We start from the raw sequence: 23,513 nt of genomic DNA, 5'->3' as shown, positions 1-23,513 counted from the left end.
AAAAATGAACAGAAGTCGCATATGAAGAATCAACCCTCCCCTCTTCTCCCTGTCCTCCGATCTCCAAATTCATGAATTTTTCCCTCTGACAGGGTCAAGAACAGTCACAAAATCTTAACTTTTTCCATTACAGAGCTTTTCTTACTTGAATTTGAAATCCTTCCTCTCATGATAAAGAGGAGTTTCTACACTTTTGACTTAGAATAAATCTTTGCCTTGTGAAACACATTGACGTCAATAGGATGATAAGGAGCTTGGAGAATACTGGGCAAAATAGAGAAAACAGATTTCTTTCATAGACGCTTTACTTCCTGGTCATTTTTACACCCCAGAATTATAGTCAAGCATTCAATATTTTTTCTGATTTCTGCCACAATCTGGCTCTTCTGCTGCATCAGTCAGTTATGGAGCCAAAGGACTTCCAAGGCCTTATTTAATGCAAAAGGATGTACTCCCTGCTTGCTGTACCCTGGGTCTTGCACTTCATGGAGTTATTTGCATTCAAACAAATTGAGTGAAAAGTATCAAAACCAAATCAACTGTTTAATTAAAGTTCCTTCATCAATATGCAATAAATTAGGCTGCATTCTCAATAAAAAGTTACATTTCTTTGCTATAATGGCAAGCTGGTTAACTGCTTTTCAGTGATTAGTCAGTAAAAGCTTTAGTTTATTTATTCTATGAAATTCTTTAATATTAGAGAAGAGTTTTACTTTCCTAAAAGTTTACTATTTTTATTATGTCCTTTAAACTGATCTTTTAACAGCACAATACTAAACAACCTGTCTTCCATCACATACACTATATTTGTGTTTCAAATAAAAGTTTTTGTATCAATATTTAGAGCCTGTTGTTTCACTATACTGCCGGTGGAGTATTTTTATTGTGACATACATAAATAAATATATATTTATATTCTTAGTTTTGAAAAGTTTTCTAATAAAGCTTAGTACAATTTTTTTAGTGATGAGCAAGGATGATTGTCTGTTGAACTTCTACATATATCTATCCAGAGTGGTTTATAGAAGACATAGAACTCTGCAGAATTTCAAAAAAGCTTAGAACTCTAGTTGTAAATGTTTTTTGAATTAAAAACACCAGAATATTTTAAAAGCAAAATCATTGCTATCACATCTGTTGACTTTTAATAGAGATAAAATTAGCGCAAACATATTTGTGCTCTGAAATCTACTGACTTCTACTACTATCTAGAGCACAGTAAAGTTTAACCGTATTTCACCAGTATCTTTGTTATGGTCAGTATTAATCCAAATTTCCATATCTCATATTTCCCAGGTGTATATTTTTGAATCACTAAGGACTGCCATTACTTCACCCAGAGGCACCCTGCCGTCTCAAATAATTGATTTTTATATCCCAGAGACTAAGTTATGATAATAAAAACAACTGGGTAGGGGGAGTTTTGCTGTTTAAAATCACTAAAATAAATCTTAGAATAAAAATCACAGAAATGCAGCCATCTAGCTTGACCTCCCATACAGAGTCCACAGAATCTTCCCCTGGATTATCTATAATTTGTCATTTAGAAAGCCCAATCACCTAGTTTTAATGGCTTCAAGTTCATTGCCTCCCTTAACTTTTGCTCACAATGCTTAAAGCTCCTGGTTTCTAGGACAGAGGATTTAATTTCCTTTGTCACAGTTTGATGAGTTGAATCTTTTTTATTTAAATGTCTACCTATAGATACCAAGTCATCTCTGAGGTTCCTGGCTGAATGCCTTTATGTGAGGCAAACTCCTAAAAGGGTTTCCCAAAGCCTGAGTCATTTTTAATCATCCTTTGAAATCTCTCAATTCCAATCTGTCTTAATGGCAAGACACCAAACCCACCGTTTTTTACTGATATGATGTGGAATAATTGCTTTGCTCCTTAACTTTTTAAGTGTTCAAGAAATGGAATACCCTTCTTTGTGACAGCATTATGCTGAGAGCTCGCACTGAGATGATCGTCTATGATCATCCTAAATCCATTAGGTCACTGCTTTCCAGGACAAAGCCCCATTATTCTGTAGCAGAGACAGATATGTTTCTCTGGTGCCAGATATATTTCATTTCCTTCAAATATACTTCATCTGGTTATAATAAAGTGCATTTGACTGGAATTTGGCCATTATACCAGGGGATTAATATCATTTAATAACTTCGACTTGTCCTTACCAACAATTATCCAGCCCTATCAGAACCTAATGAGCCCGATTCATCTACATCTTCACATTAGAAATCCTAGTTTTTGATTCCTCATTGAGCCAGCTTTTAATTAACCTAATGTGTGCCCTGATAATTCTCTATGCCATTTTTTAAATTACAGTGTCATTTTTTATTACATTAAATGTCTTTAGGAGTCCAAGTTTAGCATAATAATGCAAGTTGTAGAAAAAGATATCTGTAGGTTTGGAAGTTATACCAAAAAAGCTTTCTGCACTAAAACAGATTTTGAGAATTATTTTGTCCTCACTCCAATGGAAAATTCCCTCCTCCTCCCAAATATTTAGTCCAATGTAAACTTTTCCAAAATAAAACCAAAAATTACTTAGTATAAATAAAGTGACATGTGCTAAAGCCTTAACAGTATAAGAAGATAATGGCAGTTTTGGATTTAAGCACATCCATTCAAAAAATAGGAAACTTAAGTCTAATTCCAACTTTCCCTAGCCTTTCCAATAGCCATTTGACTTCTGGTAGAAATAATGTCAATCTCTACTCTTGTTTCACTGTCTACAAATAATTCAACCCAAGCAGGCAGGTTTCCATGCTAGAAGATTGGTTTTGTTTATTTTCAGACTCAAAGAGCAGTTATATGAAATGTTGCAGCTTCAGCCATGGGTGTTAGAAGACATCCAGCCAAGACCATCCAATAGGATAAATTCTGTTTACAGGAGCACAATCCTTTCTGGTATTCCATTTCTGAAGTACACATAGAACTGTCTCAAGCTGAACACCTAGCCAAGCCACTGGCAGGCAGAATGAGAGGCAAAGTATCTTCTTTAACATACTTAAGTGCATGCTGAAGAAATTTGCAAAATAACTCGCACTCCAAGCAGACAAAAGCTTTATGACACCCTTGGAAAGGGTAACTGGAATGGCAAGATATGACTTTTTTTACTCCAGTTTGTATTACCACTGTTGAAATACTAAATGAAAGAAAGATACCAATACATTTCTTCAGAAGATTCTTGAATCTGGAATTGAAGTCTCTCAGAAATTCACTTTTGGGAAAGATTCCCTTCTGGACAAAAAAAGTGAATTTATTATTCACTGAGAAAAAATTCCAAACACAACAATTATGTTCTTAGTAACCAGACACATAATTGACTAATATGTTTGAGCTATGCCTCATAACTACCTTACTCCCTAGAGAAACCACATCTAGCGTTATCCTAAACTCAAACCCACTGCAAGAGATGTTTCTAGTACAGCTATACTCCATCAGAGTAGAACACAAATATAAATAGCTGAATTTGACTGACAGAAATGGAATGGAATGTCATCAAGTTGACAGTCAAGTTGCTACTTTAAGTCTGATTCTGTCATTGTTACTCATACTGCATATCACCTGACTCTAGCAAAAGCAAACTTCCACAGCAAAAACATACTACAGCAGTAAACTCCTTCTTGTTATTATTAACTCCGATTAAGCATTTTTCCAAATCTTAGGAACACTTACTTTCATAATTAAGAAAAACTGACTGTTAAGGTATGTGAATTTGCTCAGTGTAAGGAATTTACCCATGGACAAATACTGCATGGTTTGGAAATTTACTGGAACACAGTCTGAATTTCTTCATTCTGCAAAAGAACCCTGTCTTTCTGCTAGGTGAACATTTGTGCAGAATGTGAAAGTGAATGTTTTATTCAATACCTGTTGAAGTCATCAGCAGAGTGTCTTTGACTGCAGAGTTTCAAGACCAGTGCAGAATGAATGAAGTGGAAATCACACTTTTTCCCAACAATCTTGATTTATCAGCAGTAGACTTTTCACTGTGAACCTTAGAAAAGAATTTGCAGATGTATAGCCACAAAACATTTAAACTTATGCTGGTGAGGGTTCAAGTCTTGTCCCAGATCAGTCGAGCTGGAAATGAGCATCTAGTGCTCCTGTTGGTAAGTTGAAATTGGACAGAAGTGGTAGTAGCCACATGACTTTGTGCGCTACAGAAAATGACATGCCTTAAGTGGATTAGTACAAAGGAATGTTATATACACATGCGATTTTTAAGGTCCCTTCCAACCTTTAACATTCTATGATTATATATATATTTAATATGGATTAACTGAGTGGCAAGTTTTTCAAGAATCTGAGTTATTCACCTATCATGTACATCTGCTCAATGGACTGACTGGAGGGAGGGATACTTTACATCCAAGGCTGTGTGACCTGGGGAAATCTGCTGTGTGGTAACTTCTTCGGTTAGGTACCCAAGAAAGCAGACTAATACTTTTGGGCAGCAAACCCTTGCCAAGATTACAGACAGTAGGTCAAATTACACCAAAAGACTGTCTTTGTCTTTTCAAGGTTCTTGGAAGCTAGGTGATGCTTTAAAAATTTCCAAACAGCAATATTTGTAGGACTTGTTTTAAAGGGATATACAAGTTGACTCTTGAAAGTCTCCAGAAAGGCCAAATTTCTTCTCATAAAAGTTGGCTAAGACATGCTCTGGTGGTTGTAGATGCAGCTCTTCTGTTTCTGTGCATCAGTATCCCACAAAGAAGAAAATTATTTTTGCCAGCTCCAAGAACTTTCATCAAACTGAAGAACTGTGCAAGTGGTAAATATTTTCTCCTGATCCCTTCTTTTTCCAAGAAAAATCTGTATGCATTCTTTGAAACCTCTTTGCAGAGAATCAGCACACAAGCAAATTACTCTAGATAGTAATGGGAAACTGTCTTCAGAACAACAGCTGAGGAAGAACACACGTGAGGCTCTGTCTACAGAAATTTTTAGTGACTCTAAAAAACAACCACAAGTCTTTGATTTTGGATCATATTGTCTTGGTGATTTTCACCTCTCTTTGCTAAGTGTGTAGAGAGTTTCAAAGGAGAATACATTTAGCAAGCAGAAAAGATTCAGTCACTAAATTATAATAGCTCTTAAAAGCATTTGTTACTTCCTATCTTTCAATAACAAAATTTACATTAACAGAGAAAATAATTATACATTTATCTCTTTCTCTGACTTATGACCACAGACTTAATTAAGTGCATAAAGAGGAAAAGGGGGGAGTATGCTAAAAAAATCAATAATGCTTCTTGAAAATGTTTTCCTTTCCTTCTTTAGCATAACAAATCTTTTAAGATGGAATAATTTATTCTCTTTTATATGTGTACCTATTTGATTTCAAATTTTGTTATAACTGGCATGCAGGTTTAAAAATTATTGACTTTCAGTTATCACTGGATCTTGCTGATAACGATAAATATTTAAAATGCTGTCAAAGAGCCTGGAGGATTTAAAATGTAAAGTCTGATTTACAAAAAATGAGAACGTAGATCTCATTTCCATAAGACAAGATATGCACTGTTGTCATCATCATCATGGCTAGGCTTCGCGAACAAAGATTTGGGAAGGCACTATCCACATTTGCTACAGGCACGCTGGTGGCTTATGAGGCCAATACGTGACAGACATATCCGATTGCAAAAGGCACAGCAGAAAGACTCCTTAGATGGTGTATTCTGCAAGGCACGGTTCTTTCTGCATTGCCTTTTTTCCTCGAGAGTGATCCTGCGTGTGTTCTCGAAGGAGACAGCTGTGTTATAGATGGTGTGTCTCCAGGCCTCCCGATTTGAGGCCAGAGTAGACCAGTTATGGTGATCAATATGGCCAAGGCTGAGATGTTGTTTCAGGGAGTCCTTGTATCTTTTCTTCGGGGCTCCTCTCATGCGGCAGCCAGTGGCAAGTTCACCATAGAGCAGGATTTTAGGGAGGCGGTGGTCCTTCATCCTTGAGACATGCCCGGCCCATCGCAGCTGCGTTCTCAGTAACATGGCCTCAATACTTGTGACAGCAGCTTGCTCTAGTACAGATGTATTAGTCACATAATCTGAGCAGCGGATGTTAAGGATTGTATTTGTTTTGCAAATTATGTTTGTCGGGACATGTTGAGATGCCAAAGCGACCCAGTTCTGCTCAGTTATCACTTGCTTTGAAAATAGCCTCTCTAAACTCTTACATCTGAATACATTTGAAACTGTTCCCCCCTCATTTTTCATTCTTTTTCTTGTAGAACACTAACCAGAAGGTATTAATTTATAAGAACTCAAGATGACCCAAACAGCTTTTTTTTTTGAATTGTTGGTTTTCCCACTACCAAAAACTAGTTTTACACCTGACTGCTATTATCTCAAAGTAATCAAAGAATGTGATAAATAATATCCACATCTAATTTATTAAAAGCTGAGTCAAAGAACAGGTGTTGCTATTGTAAAGATTAATTTTGCAGCTCTTCTGCTCAAACTCACAAATTATGAACTCCTGGGCCCTTTCAACACTAAATCACACACACAACATTCACACAGATTTATTACTTTAGGGTGAAAAATTATGTGTAATCTTGCCAGCTGCTCTACCTACAAGCACTGGCATCACCAAGTATACCAAGCCCCTTACTGACTCCACTTTACAACCAGGAATTTGCAGCCTCTCCTTTGTCAGTGGTGGTAGTTCTGCACTTTCTTGCCCATGACACTAGCATATAATCTCAAATGGAGATGATAACACAATTAGTTATTTTTAATGACAGTCATCATTATTAGATTTCAGATACAGAAAGTATTACTTTGATAAAGGATTTTTGTTCTATTCCTTTATTTATATTAGTAGAAACAGTGACCTCCTATAGAGGGTGCATGAGTTAATTACACTGCAGTTAACTGCAGTCAACAAGGGTTCACAAAGGGAAAGTCCTGTTCAATTAATTTGATATCCTTCTATGAAAAGGTCACCCACCCAGTGGATGAATGAAAATTGGTGGATGCAGTTTTTCTGGATTTTAGTAAGGCTTCTGATACTGTCCCTCACAACATCCTTCCGGACAACTTGTCCAGATGTGGGATGAGGGGGTTCCCGGTGTGCTGGGTGAAGAACTGGCTGAAGGGCAAAGCTCAAAGGGTTGTAGCGAATGGGGCTACATCTGGCTGGTGACTGGTCACCAGTGGTGCTCCTCAGGGCTCAATTTTAGGGCCAGTTCTGTTCAATACATTTACCTACAACCTGCAGGCAGGAGTTGAATGCACCATTACCAAGTCTGCTGATGATACCAAACTGGGAGGTGCTGCTGACTCTCTTGAAAGACAAGAGGCCTTGCAGAGGGATCTAGATAGGTTGGAGCATTGGGTAGTGATTAATAGCATGAAGTTTAACAAGTTGAAATACCAGATTCTGCACCTGGGACAGATTAATGGCAGGCACAAGTATGAACTGGGAGAGGAGTGGTTGGAGAGTGTCCCTGCAGAAAGGGATCTGGGGATGCTGGTCAGCAGCAGGCTTGGTAGCAGTTGGCAGTGTGTCCTGAAGCCAAGAGGGCAAACCCCGTCCTGGAGTCCACCAAACACAGCGTCACAAGCCGCTCACAAGAGGTGATTATCCTGCTGTGTTCAGTATTGGTGCAGCCTCACCTGAAACACTGTGTGGCAGTTCTGGGCCCCACAATTTAAGAAGGATGTGAAGGTCCTTGAACATTTCCAGAGGAGGGTAACAAAGCTGGCGAAAGGGCTGGAAGGAATTACCTATGTGGTGTGGCTAAGGACTTTGGGCTTGTTTAGTTCGGAGAAAAGGAGGCTCAGGGGTTACCTCATTGCTCTTCACAGCTTCCTGAAAAGAGGAAGTGGAGAGGGAGGTGCTAATCTCTTCCTGCTATCCAGTGACAGAACACATGGCAATGGCTCAAAGCTCTGCCAGGAGAGGTTCAGATCGAACATTAGGAAGCATTTATTTACTGGGAGGGCGGTGAAACACTAGAACAGGCTTCCTAGGGAGGTGGTCAATACCCCAAGTCTGTCACTGTTCATTCAAGAGGCATTTGGATGATGTCCTTAACTGCATTCTTTAACTTCTGGTTAGAAACTATAGCTTACCTTCTTTCCCTTCTCTCTTCTCAGTGCCATCAGATCCAGCAAAAACAATTGTTATTAGTTAGGCAACTATAATCTCTAATGATTTGCTTGTGGGACTGAAACTTTTATCTATAATTCACCACTTTGTTACACTGGGCAGTGACAATGACCTACCAAGATTCTTGGAATATGATAATGCAGGATCTTGGGTGCTCAGAAGTCCTCACATTCACACAATTAAAGTATAGGAGCTATAAAAGAACCATGTTGTGTATCTGATATGTCCTGAAGCATCAGTCTCCCTGATCACATAACTGGGACCAGTTTGTGTGTGCACAGCCAGTCCTACCAATGTTTGTGGGATTGTAAATTCATTACAGAAAATACCAAGGAAAAATCGCATGAACAGAAAAGGCAGGTACCAGAGTCTACTTTGGGCCACCTAAGGTGAGCTTCACCCAAAGATAACTGAAAGGCTCAGCTCCAAGTTAAACTGGACTTACTGGCTTTGGACTAAAATCAGCTGGACACACAGAACCTCATTTTAACGCTGTGTATTCAAGAAACCTGGGACATGCTCTTCAGTATCCCATTGTGTAAATCTAAATTTCCAAGTCAAACTCTGGGCTATGTATGAATCTGTGAAACTGATATACAAGTATATATTATATATAGTATATATTTTTAAAGTGGCATAATTTAAAAATACATTCTGCTTATCTGGCATGATTATTGTTAATCATTAATCCCTTACAGAACTATTCCATTCTGTGAAGAATTTGTCTTTTTCATATGTTAACTATCATGTTTAAACCAGTTTTAGTTGAATATATTGAGTTTTCTAAACATGCTGATTAAATCATATGTTCTTTTCAAGTATATCACCTAAAATATGTTAGGAAATAGTTTGCATATTCACCTTTGCAGATCACAGACCTACTGTGAATTAAAAAAGAATATGTGAAACAGTTAATGTTTTCAGTAAGATTATTTACAGGTACCTTGTAGGCAGAGAGAACTTGCCACAGTTTGAACATACTGCACTTTATAGCCTGTTACTTGTTGTTACTTGTTCTGTTGTGATCCTGCTGACCTTCACTTGCATGATCAGGCAAGTGCTTAAAGAGTGTAAGATATTAAGGATTACTTGTATGATTAAGAACTTTTCTTCTTTCTATACAGATGAATTAAAAAGAATACAGGTAAAATAGAGATAATGGAGTTACAGGCCTAAGGAGGGAGGCTCTACTTTTCAGAGCAGAGGGTTTTTACATTGTTTTTTTAAGCTGGTGAATATAAATTTATTAAACAGAGGATCTATTTCAACCTCATGTTACTTCTGGAATAGCTGTTTTAACACATCAGGAGAAATTGTTTCACTTATCTTAAGTAAACTGTGGTCCGTGATCATTTTGTCATTTTTTAGTGACTATAGGAAAGCTTTTGTAAATCAATCCTATAAAGTTCAGCCCTAAGACAAATGAGTAACTGGCACTTTTGAGAAAAATTGCTCTGAGCAGGCATGACATCTCCACAGCATTTGAAGATATGTTTGAGAGGTTTTTACATACTATCTGGTCCTAACAAACATACTTACATTTGTGTTGGTCAGCTTCCACTCCTTCACTTTCTGTGTCACTCAGCAATATCCAAGGTTGATTAGGAAGTTGAAGCTGTAGTAAGAATGCATCCTGCCACAAACAGATCTATTTTAGATAAAATGACAGACAACTATTCTATATAAATGCAGACTGTAGTAAATATTCTAGTCTCAATTAACCAGAGAGGAGAAAGCCTTTTATTAAAAAAACCCTTGCTATGAAATAAAACCAGAGTGTACAGGATATGTAGGCTCCTTAGCAATTATAGTATTTAATTACTTATTTATCTATTTAGGGGGTGAAGAAGGGGTTTCTTTAGCTATCTATCTGCTATAGACCCCGATATGACAGATATATACATACTCTTCTTGAAAATGTAGTGACGCAGAACAAAACTGGAGATATTCCATCTGTCCCTGCAGTCTTTGGACCGCATATACACTTCAAACATGATTTGCTTAAGTGAAGTTTTGATTTGTTGAAACTTTCACTGATTCTAATCTAATAAGAACAAGAACCTGAAACTTGATGGTTTTATTGGTGAACAAGTAAACTTAGGAAGGAAAAACGCTATGGAAACCCTTGTCTCCAAGATACCATAAAACATCAAAATATAAATGTTTTACACAGTTTAAAAAATCCAGCTGAATATACGATTTTTAAAATGTTTTACAATTGTCTCCTTTTTAATATAATTTATATATGTATATATATAAAAATATTTTTCCATGCACACACACACACACACACACACATGTATGTGAGCATGCACACATACTGACACACAAAACACTTTGATACGTTCCTTTGCACTATTCAAGGGAAGAGATGAGACTGGAATGCACATTTTTATTTGAAAAAGCAGTTCAAACATGCAAGTCTAGTCTCTAAAAGAAAACTTAAAACACTGGTCAGATATCATAAAATTACTGGCCAGATTTTTATAAGTTCTTGAAAAAAATGGGGGGTAATAGCCCTATTTTCTTTTACATCAGCTGAGAATCAGAACCTACATGCTTAAATAGTACTACAGCCTATTCTTAGGCTATCTGATTTAAAAACAGAAACCAGGCTTGTTCAAATTAGTTTGTGGAGACTGAAGACGGTTCAATCAAGATCTAACTCACTAGGAATAAATTATTAATTCTGTCAGCAATGTGTTAAAAAATTCCACAAATGCTGCTGCCATGGTCCAACAGTAAGCTCAGGAGGGAGGTCCAGGCCTTACTCATGTCTTGTCATTTCAGATGTGCTGTGTTTGAGAAGGTTGCTGACTACAGCACTGAACATGTTTTGTTTCATGGAACAGGATTCTTGCAGTAGGGGAAGTGGCTCTCACACTCATCTGCATAGCTTTTAATCTTCCAAAAACACAGAGCAAGGACCTGAGCCGGGCAGCAGAACAGAATGAAAGTATCTGACCAAAAAGAGAGTCCTCATCACAAGGTATGATCTATATTCCACCAAGTAGGAGTAAAAATTTTGTGAATCAATGCTATGTTCAAATAAGGTGAAATTTCCTTCTCTTAAAATGACAGACCAATAAAGATTGCTGAATACAATTTTAAATTATCTGAATAAATAAAATGATTTTAAAATTCCAAGTGTTAAGCAAATGAAATGGCAACCAAGGGAGTCAGTAGTATTTTCATCTCAACAGTTATCGATAAGTATCACAGAATTGTGTCATTTTTATGGAATCCATCCTAAAGAGATAAGCAGGATTCAACATTCATTTGCCAATTTATACAAAACACCAAAGGATTAAGTATATGCATAAAGCTATCTCTGCCAAAGGATTTGGAACCCTGATTTATTAGCTTTATAGAGATAATAAAACTATTTCTCTAGGTAGCATTTCTTTCCTATAATTCAATTCAGCCTTGAACAGAGCTGATAATAAAACACACCTGCTAGAAGTTAGTAATAACGTGTGTGCCGGGAGGCAGAAACTTGTCCACAAAAATCTCAGATCATTATAAGTCTTTAAGCACTAAAAAAGCCCAAAACTTTCTTAACAGCTGATATGTTAAGTACTTGCCAAATTATTTAAGATTAAACCACCCATACTGCAGCATGAACTTTACTAAAACTTAAGAACTTTGAACTGTATTAGTAATATTTTTCTATTTTAACTTGTTATATTACTCTGAAACACATTACAATCTACAATACATAAGGCATTGAGAGATACGCTAAAATTCCCGACAAACAAACAAATAAATAAATAATTCAAGCTCCTTATGGTAAAACATGTTCCGGGTGTCCAACAATCACTTCCTTTTAACTGACTTATTCTCGTAAATATGCATCAATGTTGTACTGGTTAATTCCATTAACATCACTTAAGAGTAAGGAAGCAGAATTATTTGCAATATCTTATCATAGCTTCTTCTGCAGGATTGGCAATATAACCAAAGTGTATTTACACCTAGTAGAAATACCCAGTTGGCACCATAAGTCCAAGAAGAATAAAAGCAATTTCCCTTCTTTTATTTTACTGGTTTTATACAGGTAGAGGATACAAAACCTACAATGAAAGTCACAAAATAAATTACAGCATCAGCCTTGAGTTTATGTATTTGTGATCTGTAAAAGTACAAAGACAGAACTCTTCTTTTTCTCCTACCCCAGCCCACCACTGCCTTTTTAAAATATGTCTGCATGGTCAGAGAGAAGCTGTGACACAAGAAAATGAAATCACATGGCCAAAAATAGGAGGAAACCTCTAACACGGCAAAAAGTGTCACCAGACAGGGATATTTCCTGGGTATGTTTTGTCTAAATCTACTTCGCTAAGTGACCAGGAACTTCAGTGGGAAAAGACAGCTTAAAAGAGCTCCCAAAGCTTCTAGCATAACCCTCCAAAGAAGAGGCTAGGAGTGGCAGATTGGCCAGACCTCCATCATCTACTTCCTGATATCCAAGGGCCTTCATAACTTGGCAGAGGCAGGTCTTCAGTATGAACGTGTCATATTAGCAGTTTTCCATTTGGAAGCAGAGCTAGCCCCAAGTTGAGTTTCCATTATGTCAAAGGTCACTTGTGCATGTCAGGAAAGGATAAATAGGGTTTGAGCTGGCTCATTAGCAGCCAAGGTACTATTGTACCCAGGGAGCAAAAAGAAAGAACAGAATTTGCCACTTCTAGAAGGAATTATAATAGAGGATAAGAACTGACATAGAAATGCTGAGATTTAACATCAGCTTTAAAGTGGGATTGCTGGCTGAAGCTGGACATGCTATTCTAAATGGAAAACGGTAATAATAATGCTCACTTCCAGAAGTTCTTGAGACACATATATACATTTATATGAAAAGTATAACAGGACACTTATTATAAGAGGTATAAGCAAATAGAAGTAATAAGACACAGCAAATGAAATGTGACTCTTGGTTCTTATTAGTATAACTACAGAAAGGCTGTGGAAGAAAGCATTTTTAATTCCCTGCCTTGTTACAGGAAAGAAGAGAAGTGATGGACAGACTGAATGTTCCTCAGCAGAGATGCAGTGCTCATTACATACATATATTTTCAGGAGTATATACAAGAATTCTAGTTGGTATCACATGATTATGTATCACTAAAGAAAAAGGCTGCATAAAAAGAAAGAAAAAGAGGAGTGAAGAATTTAGTGGGAGATAATTAAACCCGTCATGTCTTCTGAACATTTTTAGTTAAAAAATATTTTTAATTCTCATTTTCTGGTATGGGAGAAAATTCTAACACAGAAACATATCACATACCTCAAAACAGAAGACAGAGGGATTTTTTTTCTGTCAAAAAATAAATGTGTTACAATTACTTATATTTTTTCCATGGAAAACTTATGGTTTGAAAATATATCAACACGCAGTGAAGACACTTTCAACAGAACTGTAGTCACCTTCACTCATCATGTCTTCATGTCCTTAAGTTAGATATTCAATTCTACGTGAAGAAGTAGCTCGAGTGATGGGATTAGTGCGCTGCCATTCAAACACCAAAATAATGAGGATTTTTTTCACCATCAAATTTAAGTAAGATTCCCTCCCCAAATTCTTTAGTTTTGGATTAATCTGTGCCTTATTTCCTTTCTCTCACAACAAATAATGAAGGTCATACAATTAACTGCAGGATTACATTAAGTACCAAACCTCTAACTTTCCTACAAGCATCTCTAAGCAACATTATTACAAACAACATTTTAAATTTTCCTTTGAAGTCATTAGACTAATAATACATTGTGTCAAATGTCACACCCAACAGATTATTAAAACAGATGATACTTCACAGAAACAATTATCTAAAGGTATGGTATTATTTTCAGACTTTGAAAAAAGGTGTCCAGGTTTTGACAAATGGGTTACAAAGAGATTGATAATAATGGTGGAATCCAACATATCCCACCATTTAAAAATTACCAATCCAGACATATAGTTCCTTCTCAAGTCAGTATAGAAGGACCAGCATATCCTGAGAAAAGACTCACCTTTGTAAGGCATGTATCTGAGATAGACAGCAGGGCTATTTTTTCACAGGTGCTTTTATTTCCACTGCCTACACACTGAAGTTATCTTTAAGGCAGCTAAGGTTAGCAGAGGAGAATCCTACTCAGAATTTACAAGGTACTTTAATTTTTTGTTCTGTTCTGTTTTAAACAAAGATTAATCCTGTAAAAGCAAATAATATGGAATGGAAGTTTTTATACTGTAAATCAGCAGTTAATGCACATAATACTAGACAATGATTCAAGAATGTTAGACATTTTCTCTTGCAATTCAGTTTGGTGCTTTGGAAAAATTTGTCCATTGAGCGATGCCTAACTAATCATTCCAATGTGCCCAAAAAATGAAATAAAAATTAGACCAAGGAAATATCATGCACTGCCAGTGTGGCAGGAAAAAGATACCCTGGAACATAAAGATCAGATAAAGTTGTGTTTAATATTCCAGAGGTATGCAGATAAAGTTGTGTTTAATATTCCAGAGGTACACACCTCTTAGAAACTGTAAGGCTAACAAAACTGGTATGCATCATACAGGCAAAACCCTACACAACTCATGGTAAATTTGGGGAGCACAAGTGTTTCAGTATGATTTCTCTAATAATACTGACATTCTCTAATCAGTACCTCTCAAAGCTGAGCAGTATTTCCTTGCTAATTTTCTCATCATTATATTTCAAGTTCTTTTCAGCACAGTAGGTTACATTAGGTATACCGATGTTATTTGAACATAAAATGCAATCTCATATTCATGCTATTAAACGTAGCCAAGACATTAAATTGAAAATCTTACTTCTGATAAACTGTTTCTCTGAGTAGTGACAGTTCCAACAACGTCTCCACTCACTTGCACAGAGAGCCCCGAAGCAGCACTGAGGGTCCTCCCGATTTGGCTCTTAGATGTCAAAGATCTGCTTCTTTGTATACTAATGATGCTTTCCCTATTTCCTTGGTTGCTAGGGACAAGAGGCCGTGACAACAAGCTATTTGGAGTCACAGGTCTGCTCCCTGGAGTTGATGGCCTGTTGGTTTTTGCACTAGGTGTGGAAGGTCTACTGTTTGCAACGCTGGAGACCTGTGTTCTGCTGTTGGTGGGCAGTGGTGGTGATTTGTTTCCTTGGAGCTGAATGTTCTTCCCTGTTGGAGTTGGCACCTGAGGCCTTGGGGTTTGGCCCTGTGAAGCTTGAAGATTGCTTTGATTGTCAGATGTAACTACACTGTGATGCTGGACACCAGGGCTTCTTGAGAGCCTTGCTTCTTCCCATAATGCTAGGTCCTTCTCAATGTCTATGCACACACACAAACAAAACAGAAAGAAAAGAAACTCACTGTCTATTCCTCTCTAGTTTAAAACCCTTAATGATTTTCTCCAACATAAGTGACAATCTGAAGCTGATAGGAGAAAACCTATTCATGTTTAAAATAAAAGGCATCAGAATTAACAGTTCACATGTTTTTGGCAAGCATTTCCCTAAAGTTTAATTACTGCAGACACAGCTATCCTGCGGAATTGAAACATTACCACTTCATTGAACGTCAATACAACCTATAAAAATCCCTCTTGTTTCATCAAAGTTATCTCTCTATGCCTTTTGCCAAGATTAGTATCAAGTCAAGATGGAACCGTGACATAAACTTGCCATCCTCACCTGAAGTAAAGCGCAATCCAAAACTGGTTCAAGGCAAAACTTTAGCTTCTGGCCTTGCTGTCTACTGCCCAACCAAAACTCTGGGGGAAATAACGCTTGAGCTTTTGCTCATCTGGATCTGTGATCCTGTTTGAACCTGAATTTTGTGTTCTGGCCTACTGTCAATGGCACAGCAGATGATGGTGTCACCAACATCTAGAATCCAAGGAGAAAAGGTGACTGCCATTTGGTGGTCCAAACCCTACCTCTCACACAGCCATAAATAATGAGATCTTATTTAAAACCACAACAGATCAGGAGTGGTGATGAAAAGTGTTTCCTGAATTAATTTAAATAATATTAATGCTTCTAATGAATTAAATAATATATATCCACCAAAGTCAGGTAAGGGTGGCATTGCTAACATACTGAAAGTCCTTGCAAGTAGAAATGTAGAGCTTAAGAAACAGTTTAATCAAGTTTATTTTATCTTACACTACTGTTACGAATTTTCACTTTCATCGGCATGTACTCTACTGTATCTCGGTTTTCATAGAAACAGTTGATTATCTTTAGAATAGCAACATCATTTCCCATTAAACTGCACAAGTCACAGTCCCAGAAGCTGTAAATCAGAAGGACTGTACTGATTTAAACACCTATTAAGTGAGCTCATATAAATTAAGCATTTAATATTTTATTTTGATAACAATGATTTCAGGTTCTCAAAGTCCTAAAAGAAACAGATTCTAAACCACATATTGGAAAATAAGATTTTCTTTCACATGTTTACCAGTAGATATAAAAGGAATGCTGTATGTTAAATAATTAAAGATGTGCTGCCTTAAACATTAGCTTATTTTATAATAATACCTTGAAAACAGGAAAATAAGCTATGCCAATTTCACGTTACTAGCCTAATACAACATATTACACACAATTCAAATGCTATTAGTAGAAAAGCTAGTAAAACTGAAATAATTGTGAAATCCTCAGATAAAAGTGTCTCTCAACTTTTAAAAGATAAAATGTTTAGCTGTTAGCAAATTTCAAAACATAGTTATTGTTTCTAGCACACAGTTAAGAACATTTCTAACTGATTCCTTGCTGACCCCTTAAAATTAATTATTTCCATTTTGAAATAATTACATCTTGAAATACCCTTCAATTATGCTCTCAACTTTGGAACTTCATAAAATCATAGAATGGATTGGGCTGAAATAAATCTTTAAGGTCATCTAGTTCCGAACCCCCTGGTTATGGACAGAGATGCCTACCACTAGGTCATGTTGCTCAGGGCCCCATCACACTTGGCCTTGAACACTGTCAGGGACAGGATATCCACAAATCTAAATCTCTGTTCTTTTATTTTAAAACCTTTCCTCCTTGTCCTACCACTACATGCACTCATAAAAAGTCCCTCTGCAGCAATCTTGCAGGTCCCTTTGGGTACTGGAAGGCTGCTCTCGGGTCTACCCAGAGCGTTCTCTTCTGAACAACTTCAACTGTCTCAGCCTGTCTTCACAGGCGAGATGCTCCAGCCTTCTGATCTTCGCGGCCCTTCTCTGGACCCACAAAAACAGGTCCCCATTCTTCTTATGTTGGGGGCCCCCGAGCTCAATGCAACACTCCAGGTGGGGCCTCACAAAGGTGGAGTAGAGGCAGAGAATCACCTCCCTTGACTTGCTGGCCACTCCTATTTTGGTGCAGAACTTGTAAGATGCCTGTCAAAAATTCAGGGGCAAATAAATGATATTGCGGACTACTTGATTTAAACCAAATGAAGAATATGTTTAAAGATTCAGCTTAGCTTATTTCTTTGCAAAATTACAGACCTCTAACTTCCCTGTGGTGATTCAGGGAAGAGATTACCTGAATATTGAATGATCTAATAAGAGTTAAATAAACATAATATTCTAGCTCATGTTTCCTTAATTTCATGTAGCAATCAAGCCTGCAGATAAACCAATTATTCTAATCATTTCTCTACATATAATTAACATGTTTTTATAGCATAATTATTCAATTTTATTTACACATCCTCTGTTTGATTTTGCTTTAATATAAGCCTTTCAACCAGAAAGAAAAAAAAAATCACACATCCCCAGCTTTACAGTATTATCAGATCCATATTAAATAACAGAATTGAATTATGACTTAGAATTTTTTTAAATCCTTGTTGATATCATTTAAAGGAAAATAAAATACAGGCAACAGAGCCTATATTTTGTTTTCATAAAAAATATGGCAGAATAAGGATATCATTCATATGCACTTGAAAACTGTTTATTATTTAACAGTTCTTCTTGTGATAAAATATATTCCAGAAGTACCCAAAGACCACAGAATCAGTGTAACAACCTAAATTGGCAAGATACTGGAATCAACTACCAAAAAAAATATTCTCCACTTGCACGTGATATAAAGTAGTCACATTAACATAAGAGACTGGATCTTAGACAAAAAAGTTATGAGCCATATGGAGAGAAGGAAACGAAAATTGATTGCTTCAACATCTGATTTTGTAAAAATGCTGTTTTCAAATATCAAGGTACTGAGGCAGTTGCTGGCAATCAGTATTAGTCCTTAATTTAGGCACAGGCACCAAAGTATGCCTTATGTTAGGAGTGAGTTTTATCCAGCACATAGTCCATAAGGGAAAAACAGGCCCCTTTAGAAGGTATATCTGAGACGGGACCATATTTCATCATTACGCAGGTAATCCAAGTCATAACTCAGACACTGAAATGACTGTCTAGATAAGCAATCATTTAATAGAATTAATGGGTTCCAGTGCACTTGGTAAGAGAAGTGAAACAAGGAGACTTGCTGATATCACAGACATCTGAACTCTTGCAAATCTGTAAGACAAATAAGGCTAAGCAAAACTGCAGTATTATTATCTGAGGTATTCCAAACTGATTCTTCATGGAAATCATGTTATGTTCGTGTGTGAGGGGAATAATTTTCTCAAGCAGTACTGGTGTTATAATAGACATGAATTATTAGGAATACAATAGCCCAGTGTTTAATAATTGGGCTATTTTCAAGTGAAGTTCTCAACCAGACAAAAATTACTGAATGGTAGAATAACTGATCCTCATGTTACAGCATTACTGAAATAACAGGCCCAAAGTCAAATAACAGGAATAGCATTGATGTGAGAGAGAAGATCTTGTAGGTCACACAGCAGCAGACTGAATCTCAGAGCCTTCGTGAATGTAGCTAGTTATTTTACAATCAATTAAGTATTTAAAATTCCATATTTTATTGAATATTGTAGTTATTACTGTCAGCTTTGCCAAGGGAGATCTAAAGGAACTCCATGTTTCACAGCATACTGCATACAAGAATAGTTTGTATGACCATGGAAGTGAGACTAGTTAGGAAGTAAACTGAAGTAGGGAGATCTTCACCTGACCCCTTCCGGAGTGATAACTACAGCAACATAAGGCAAGACAAGTGCTATCTCAGTAGCAGAGGCCCCTGGAATATTCAGGTCCCTGCTATGATACAGAAACCTGATGACCACAGATTGGTTTGCTGGTCTCCTGGTTCCCACTAGATGTTCCTGGCAGTTTCAGCTTAGAGAGATGACTCATGCATTTTTCAGTCTAGTTTGGCAGTGGCTGCAGCTCTAATAGCCGTAGGTTTTTTGAACCTGTCAAAAAAAATCTGAATGACAACATCTCTGTTGTCAGACACAAAAACCACCTAAAAAAGTTTCATTTTTATATATCATTATTTTTAGTTCTTGCCCCATTATGAGCCAAACCTTTTTCTAAAGAGCTTCCCTCACTGTGCTTACAGCTTTGTCTTATGCCTTGACTTCAGCTGTAACAGCCCCTAGGCAGAAGAAGTACAAGGGCTGTATCTCTTTCAAAAGAAGATACAGCTCCTAAGCCTTTCACACAGTGTTATTGGCAAGATACATATACAAAGCCTTTTAGAAAATCACACTGAAAGTGTAAAGTTCTCTGCCTCACTCTCTGAATGTCTTGAAAGAGGGATCAGATAGATTTCATTTCTACCTTCATTTTACATATACAGTCTTTATGTACCAGTTCAGCATTACTTTCACCATATGACAAATAGCATGCATAATATAGGACTACCATGCTATAGGTCTATGTAATACATTATAATGAAAGCTGAAGATAGAAAATATTGATTACAAAGAGGAACAAACTGCAAGCGACCTTTTAGGATATCCCTCATTAACCTCTATAAAGCTCTGAAACATATTTTTTGCTGAAAAAACCACACTTTTTTGTTTGGCGTTTCAGAAATGGTTACCCCCTCAAAGATTTTGCAGATGTTCCACAGCACACAAATTAACAGACTTCACTTAACCAGCAGTTTCATGAACAAGGTGAGTTTTTCCTGCAAAGCAATCTATTCTCAAGCAAAATGTTCACTGCAGCCTGCTTTTAAAGACTGCTTAACAGAAGATAAAGTATTGATACCTCCTTACTGCAGAAGTCTTAGTGAAACATGAAAACAAAAAAAAAGGAGCATTATTATGCTGTGGTCTGACAGTGTATTTAACTGTTTATTTAATTTAACACAGTTTAATTACTGTTTAAGTACTGTACTTACTGTAACTACAGTGAAGTTCATTACACCTACAAATAAAACAATAATAAAACAATAATTTTGTTCTTTTTATTCAGTGAAAATAAGGGAAGTTTAACTTTTCATCTGTTTTCATCAGCATGTGAGATAGATAATCTTTTCCTCCATCTAAAATCTTGGCAGAGAAAGCTCGGTAAGTGCTGTTAGGCATTTTATGATCCCTTGCTACCATACATACCAGCTAGGTGTTTTTCCATGGTCTGAAGTTCTTTTGCTGCTAAGGAGTCTTTTAGGAGTTTCTGTCTTGGAGAACCTCCAGGTCTGACACCCATAGTGTCCAAGGTCCAAACTGTCTGAGACTTACACAGATAAAAAGAAAAGGGAATACTTTTAATCCAGTTTCATATCTATATATCAAACAATAAAAAGAGTGGTGTTCTCATTTATAATCGTGAATCTGGTGCTTTTTATGTAGAATATAAATATAAAATTTTATGCAAAACACTACAAAATATCATGTCTTACCTTAAATAAAATAAGTAGCAGGCATTAGATAAAAGCAGTAGGTCTAAGGAAACTCAGATATACACCTTCACACAAGCTCTTGCTCCATGTTTGGACATTGGAACAGAAGAAATTCCTCAATGATTTACCTTCTGAGCAGTTCCAGTTACTTAGTGGGGGTTGCACCTACTTTAAATTACCATAACATTTGGCACAGTATCTCTGCAAAGCAGCACTTCTGGGAATATCATAGAATTTCCTAATCAAAAGTGCCAGTACTGTTTTATCACTGCAAGAAGTATTCCTTTCAGGAAAGGCAACTAAATCATCAGGGCAACACAGCAATTTGAAAGAGTTGCCAGCAAACAGACCATCTCCTCGGTCTCTTCATTACTGAACGCCACAGTAGAAACAACTCTGGGCCCTGTTCATCACCTTCAAACTTTCAGGGTGAGGTAGTGCCTCTCTGCACCAGAAATATGTGGAAACAAAGCCCTTGGGTTATATTTGTCAACTTTTAAGGTCAACTATGTGTCTACTTCTTATGTGGCTTTCTTTATATATCATCATAATTTCTTCACATACCATACATTCATTAATGCTTTGTTTCTTCCTTAGTACCTTAGCCAAATTACTGCTAAAATAAAAAATTCCAAACAATAAGGCCAAAGATAATCCCTCTCACCATTGACTTCCTGAACTTCTGGAAAATACCTTAACTTACTGGGAATGCCACAGCGGAACAGAAATGCAATTAAGGAGGTTACCACCTCAGAAGAGAAAATGCTTCTTCATTTTTAAAGACTGTCTGAATTGTATGATCACAATGAAATGAGGAAAAGGAGGTAAATCCAATTAATTAGTTCCTGCCAAGCTGTAAGTATATCTAAAGTGTTTTTGTTGTACTTTTAATTCTACATAGTTTTTCTAATCATGTGAAAATTTTATGAGTAACTTCAGGAGGTAAAACTGGAAAGAATACAACTGTGCTTAGCTTTCCACGCATAATCTACCATTTCTTTGCTGAATAGCTTGAATATCTTTATATAGACATATTTGACAGTGATCCCTCTAAATACAAAAAGAATCCCTCTTTATTGAAGTTGTTTGCAAATGTCCCTTCTACTCTGGCCAAGCAGCTGCCAAGTACAGACACTCTGCATGCAGTGGAACTTTTTGTGCAATATTTTGTTTGAAGATTCTGCACACAACATGTACTTTCTGTACAGAGTTTACCAAATGTGTAATCTTTCAGCTTCCATAGTCTGTTCAAGGACATAAGGTGAGCTAGTCAACACAGGGTTTTAACACTGTAAAAATAATAAGCCTTCTCAGAGCTCTGCTGCAATATCAGCTGCCACCTCTAATCCCCACCTTCCACATTAGGGCCTGTTCTATTTGAAATACCATGTAATTGAAATTACAAGCTTTTTGCTTCCCATGGCAGTCAGCCAGCACATTTTACACTAAACCTTGCACTAAAAAAATGGTAGTTTGAGTTAACCTACACACCATTTTTCTGTTTACAGGTAAGTGGGAAGCAGGAAATATGTGGACACCTGGGAATCACATTTGTTTAAGTTTCTGAAATGCAACTAGAATAATTTTTTTCTAAATTTCCATTCTGACTTACTGTTATTTGGAATAATATTTCTGAATTTGTCATGACCAAGAACCCAACATTTTAGACAGGTATTTTATATATATGTATTTTTCTAAAGTTCAAAATATTCTTTCAGTTAAAACTACATTTTAGAGGATTAAATATTTCCTAATAAGAGTATTTTCACTCAAGAAGAAAACTGCCCTACTGTCTGCCTGTGTTAGATCTCCCCAAAAGCACTAAGCACATGCTGCGTGCCAGTGGGGCTGATGAACTTGTGAGAAGCAGAGGCTTTTCTGGAAGCAGTCCTTACCCTTGGGGTTCAGATAGAGGAATGTGGCAGCCCTGCCAGGCATCACAGGGGTCACACAGGCACCCAGGAGGGCTCATGTTGTGCAATACATAACTGAATATCAGCAAAAAGAATATCAGCAGGTAAGAAAGGATAATTTCTTTAAGTACTTCAGGTGCCTTCCAAAGAAAAAGATAATCTTAAAAGTAAAAAATAATTTTTCCTTTTTTTTTTTCTTTTTTTGCAACTGTATGTACAAAATGACATGTATATTTTATGGATTTTGTTTTACACAGTGGAGGTCTCAACCAAAGAGGTTCAAGGTATGTCATTCAAGCTGCTTGCTTAACTACTTACAGGAATTATAATTTATTTCCCAAGAACCGTGATATTATGTTCTTCTAACAATCTTGTATTGTTAATTTATCTAACAGTGGTTAAACTTAAACATTTGCACAGGTTTTTTTGACTAGCTGTTGGAAGAGTTGCAGTATTCTAATATTATTTGTCATTATTTTTGCCAAAGACTTAAAATTTGAAGTTAAAATTTAAAATGTCAACTGTAGGTGCCTGAATTTCCACATGCATACAAAATTCTGCTTGGCTTGAAAACTTTTGTATCAGAACACACTAGTTTTGTGTGTATAATATACAAGTATGACCTTCATAATTCATACTACCTCACAGGTGAACTGTTTCTCTTCCTGATGTGGCAGTGCAACCTTAAAATAATTCTTTTAATGACTAACCAGCT

General features: G+C 36.6%; 1 protein-coding gene across 7 annotated transcripts in view; it reads right to left on the bottom strand.

Moving 5' to 3' along the window:
• CUNH8orf34 (chromosome unknown C8orf34 homolog) overlaps positions 1-23,513 on the bottom strand; it is a 147,918-nt gene that overhangs the window by 2,736 nt on the left and 121,669 nt on the right. For 3 of the 7 annotated variants that reach the window (XR_003526887.1, XR_003526890.1, XR_003526889.1), the window contains 4 exons: positions 20,599-20,719; positions 14,951-15,444; positions 9,670-9,763; positions 9,074-9,190 (listed from right to left, as the gene is read on the bottom strand). Coding sequence is in view for 3 of the 7 variants with exons in the window: in XM_027638604.1 (XP_027494405.1) it covers positions 7,220-7,230; positions 9,670-9,763; positions 14,951-15,444; positions 20,599-20,719 (720 nt within the window). In the remaining 4 variants the exon portion in view is untranslated. Of the gene's footprint in view, positions 1-6,088; positions 7,831-9,073; positions 9,191-9,669; positions 9,764-14,950; positions 15,445-20,598; positions 20,720-23,513 lie in introns of those variants that run through there. The other 4 variants (XR_003526888.1, XM_027638606.1, XM_027638604.1 and 1 more) reach the window with 4 other exon arrangements.

This window comes from Corapipo altera, unplaced genomic scaffold (genome assembly GCF_003945725.1).
Source record: "Corapipo altera isolate COAL_440 unplaced genomic scaffold, ASM394572v1 49, whole genome shotgun sequence".
NCBI classification, from domain to species: Eukaryota; Metazoa; Chordata; class Aves; order Passeriformes; family Pipridae; genus Corapipo; species Corapipo altera.
Note: the sequence above shows the minus strand (reverse complement) of the source record. Positions and strands in the feature narration are given on the sequence as shown.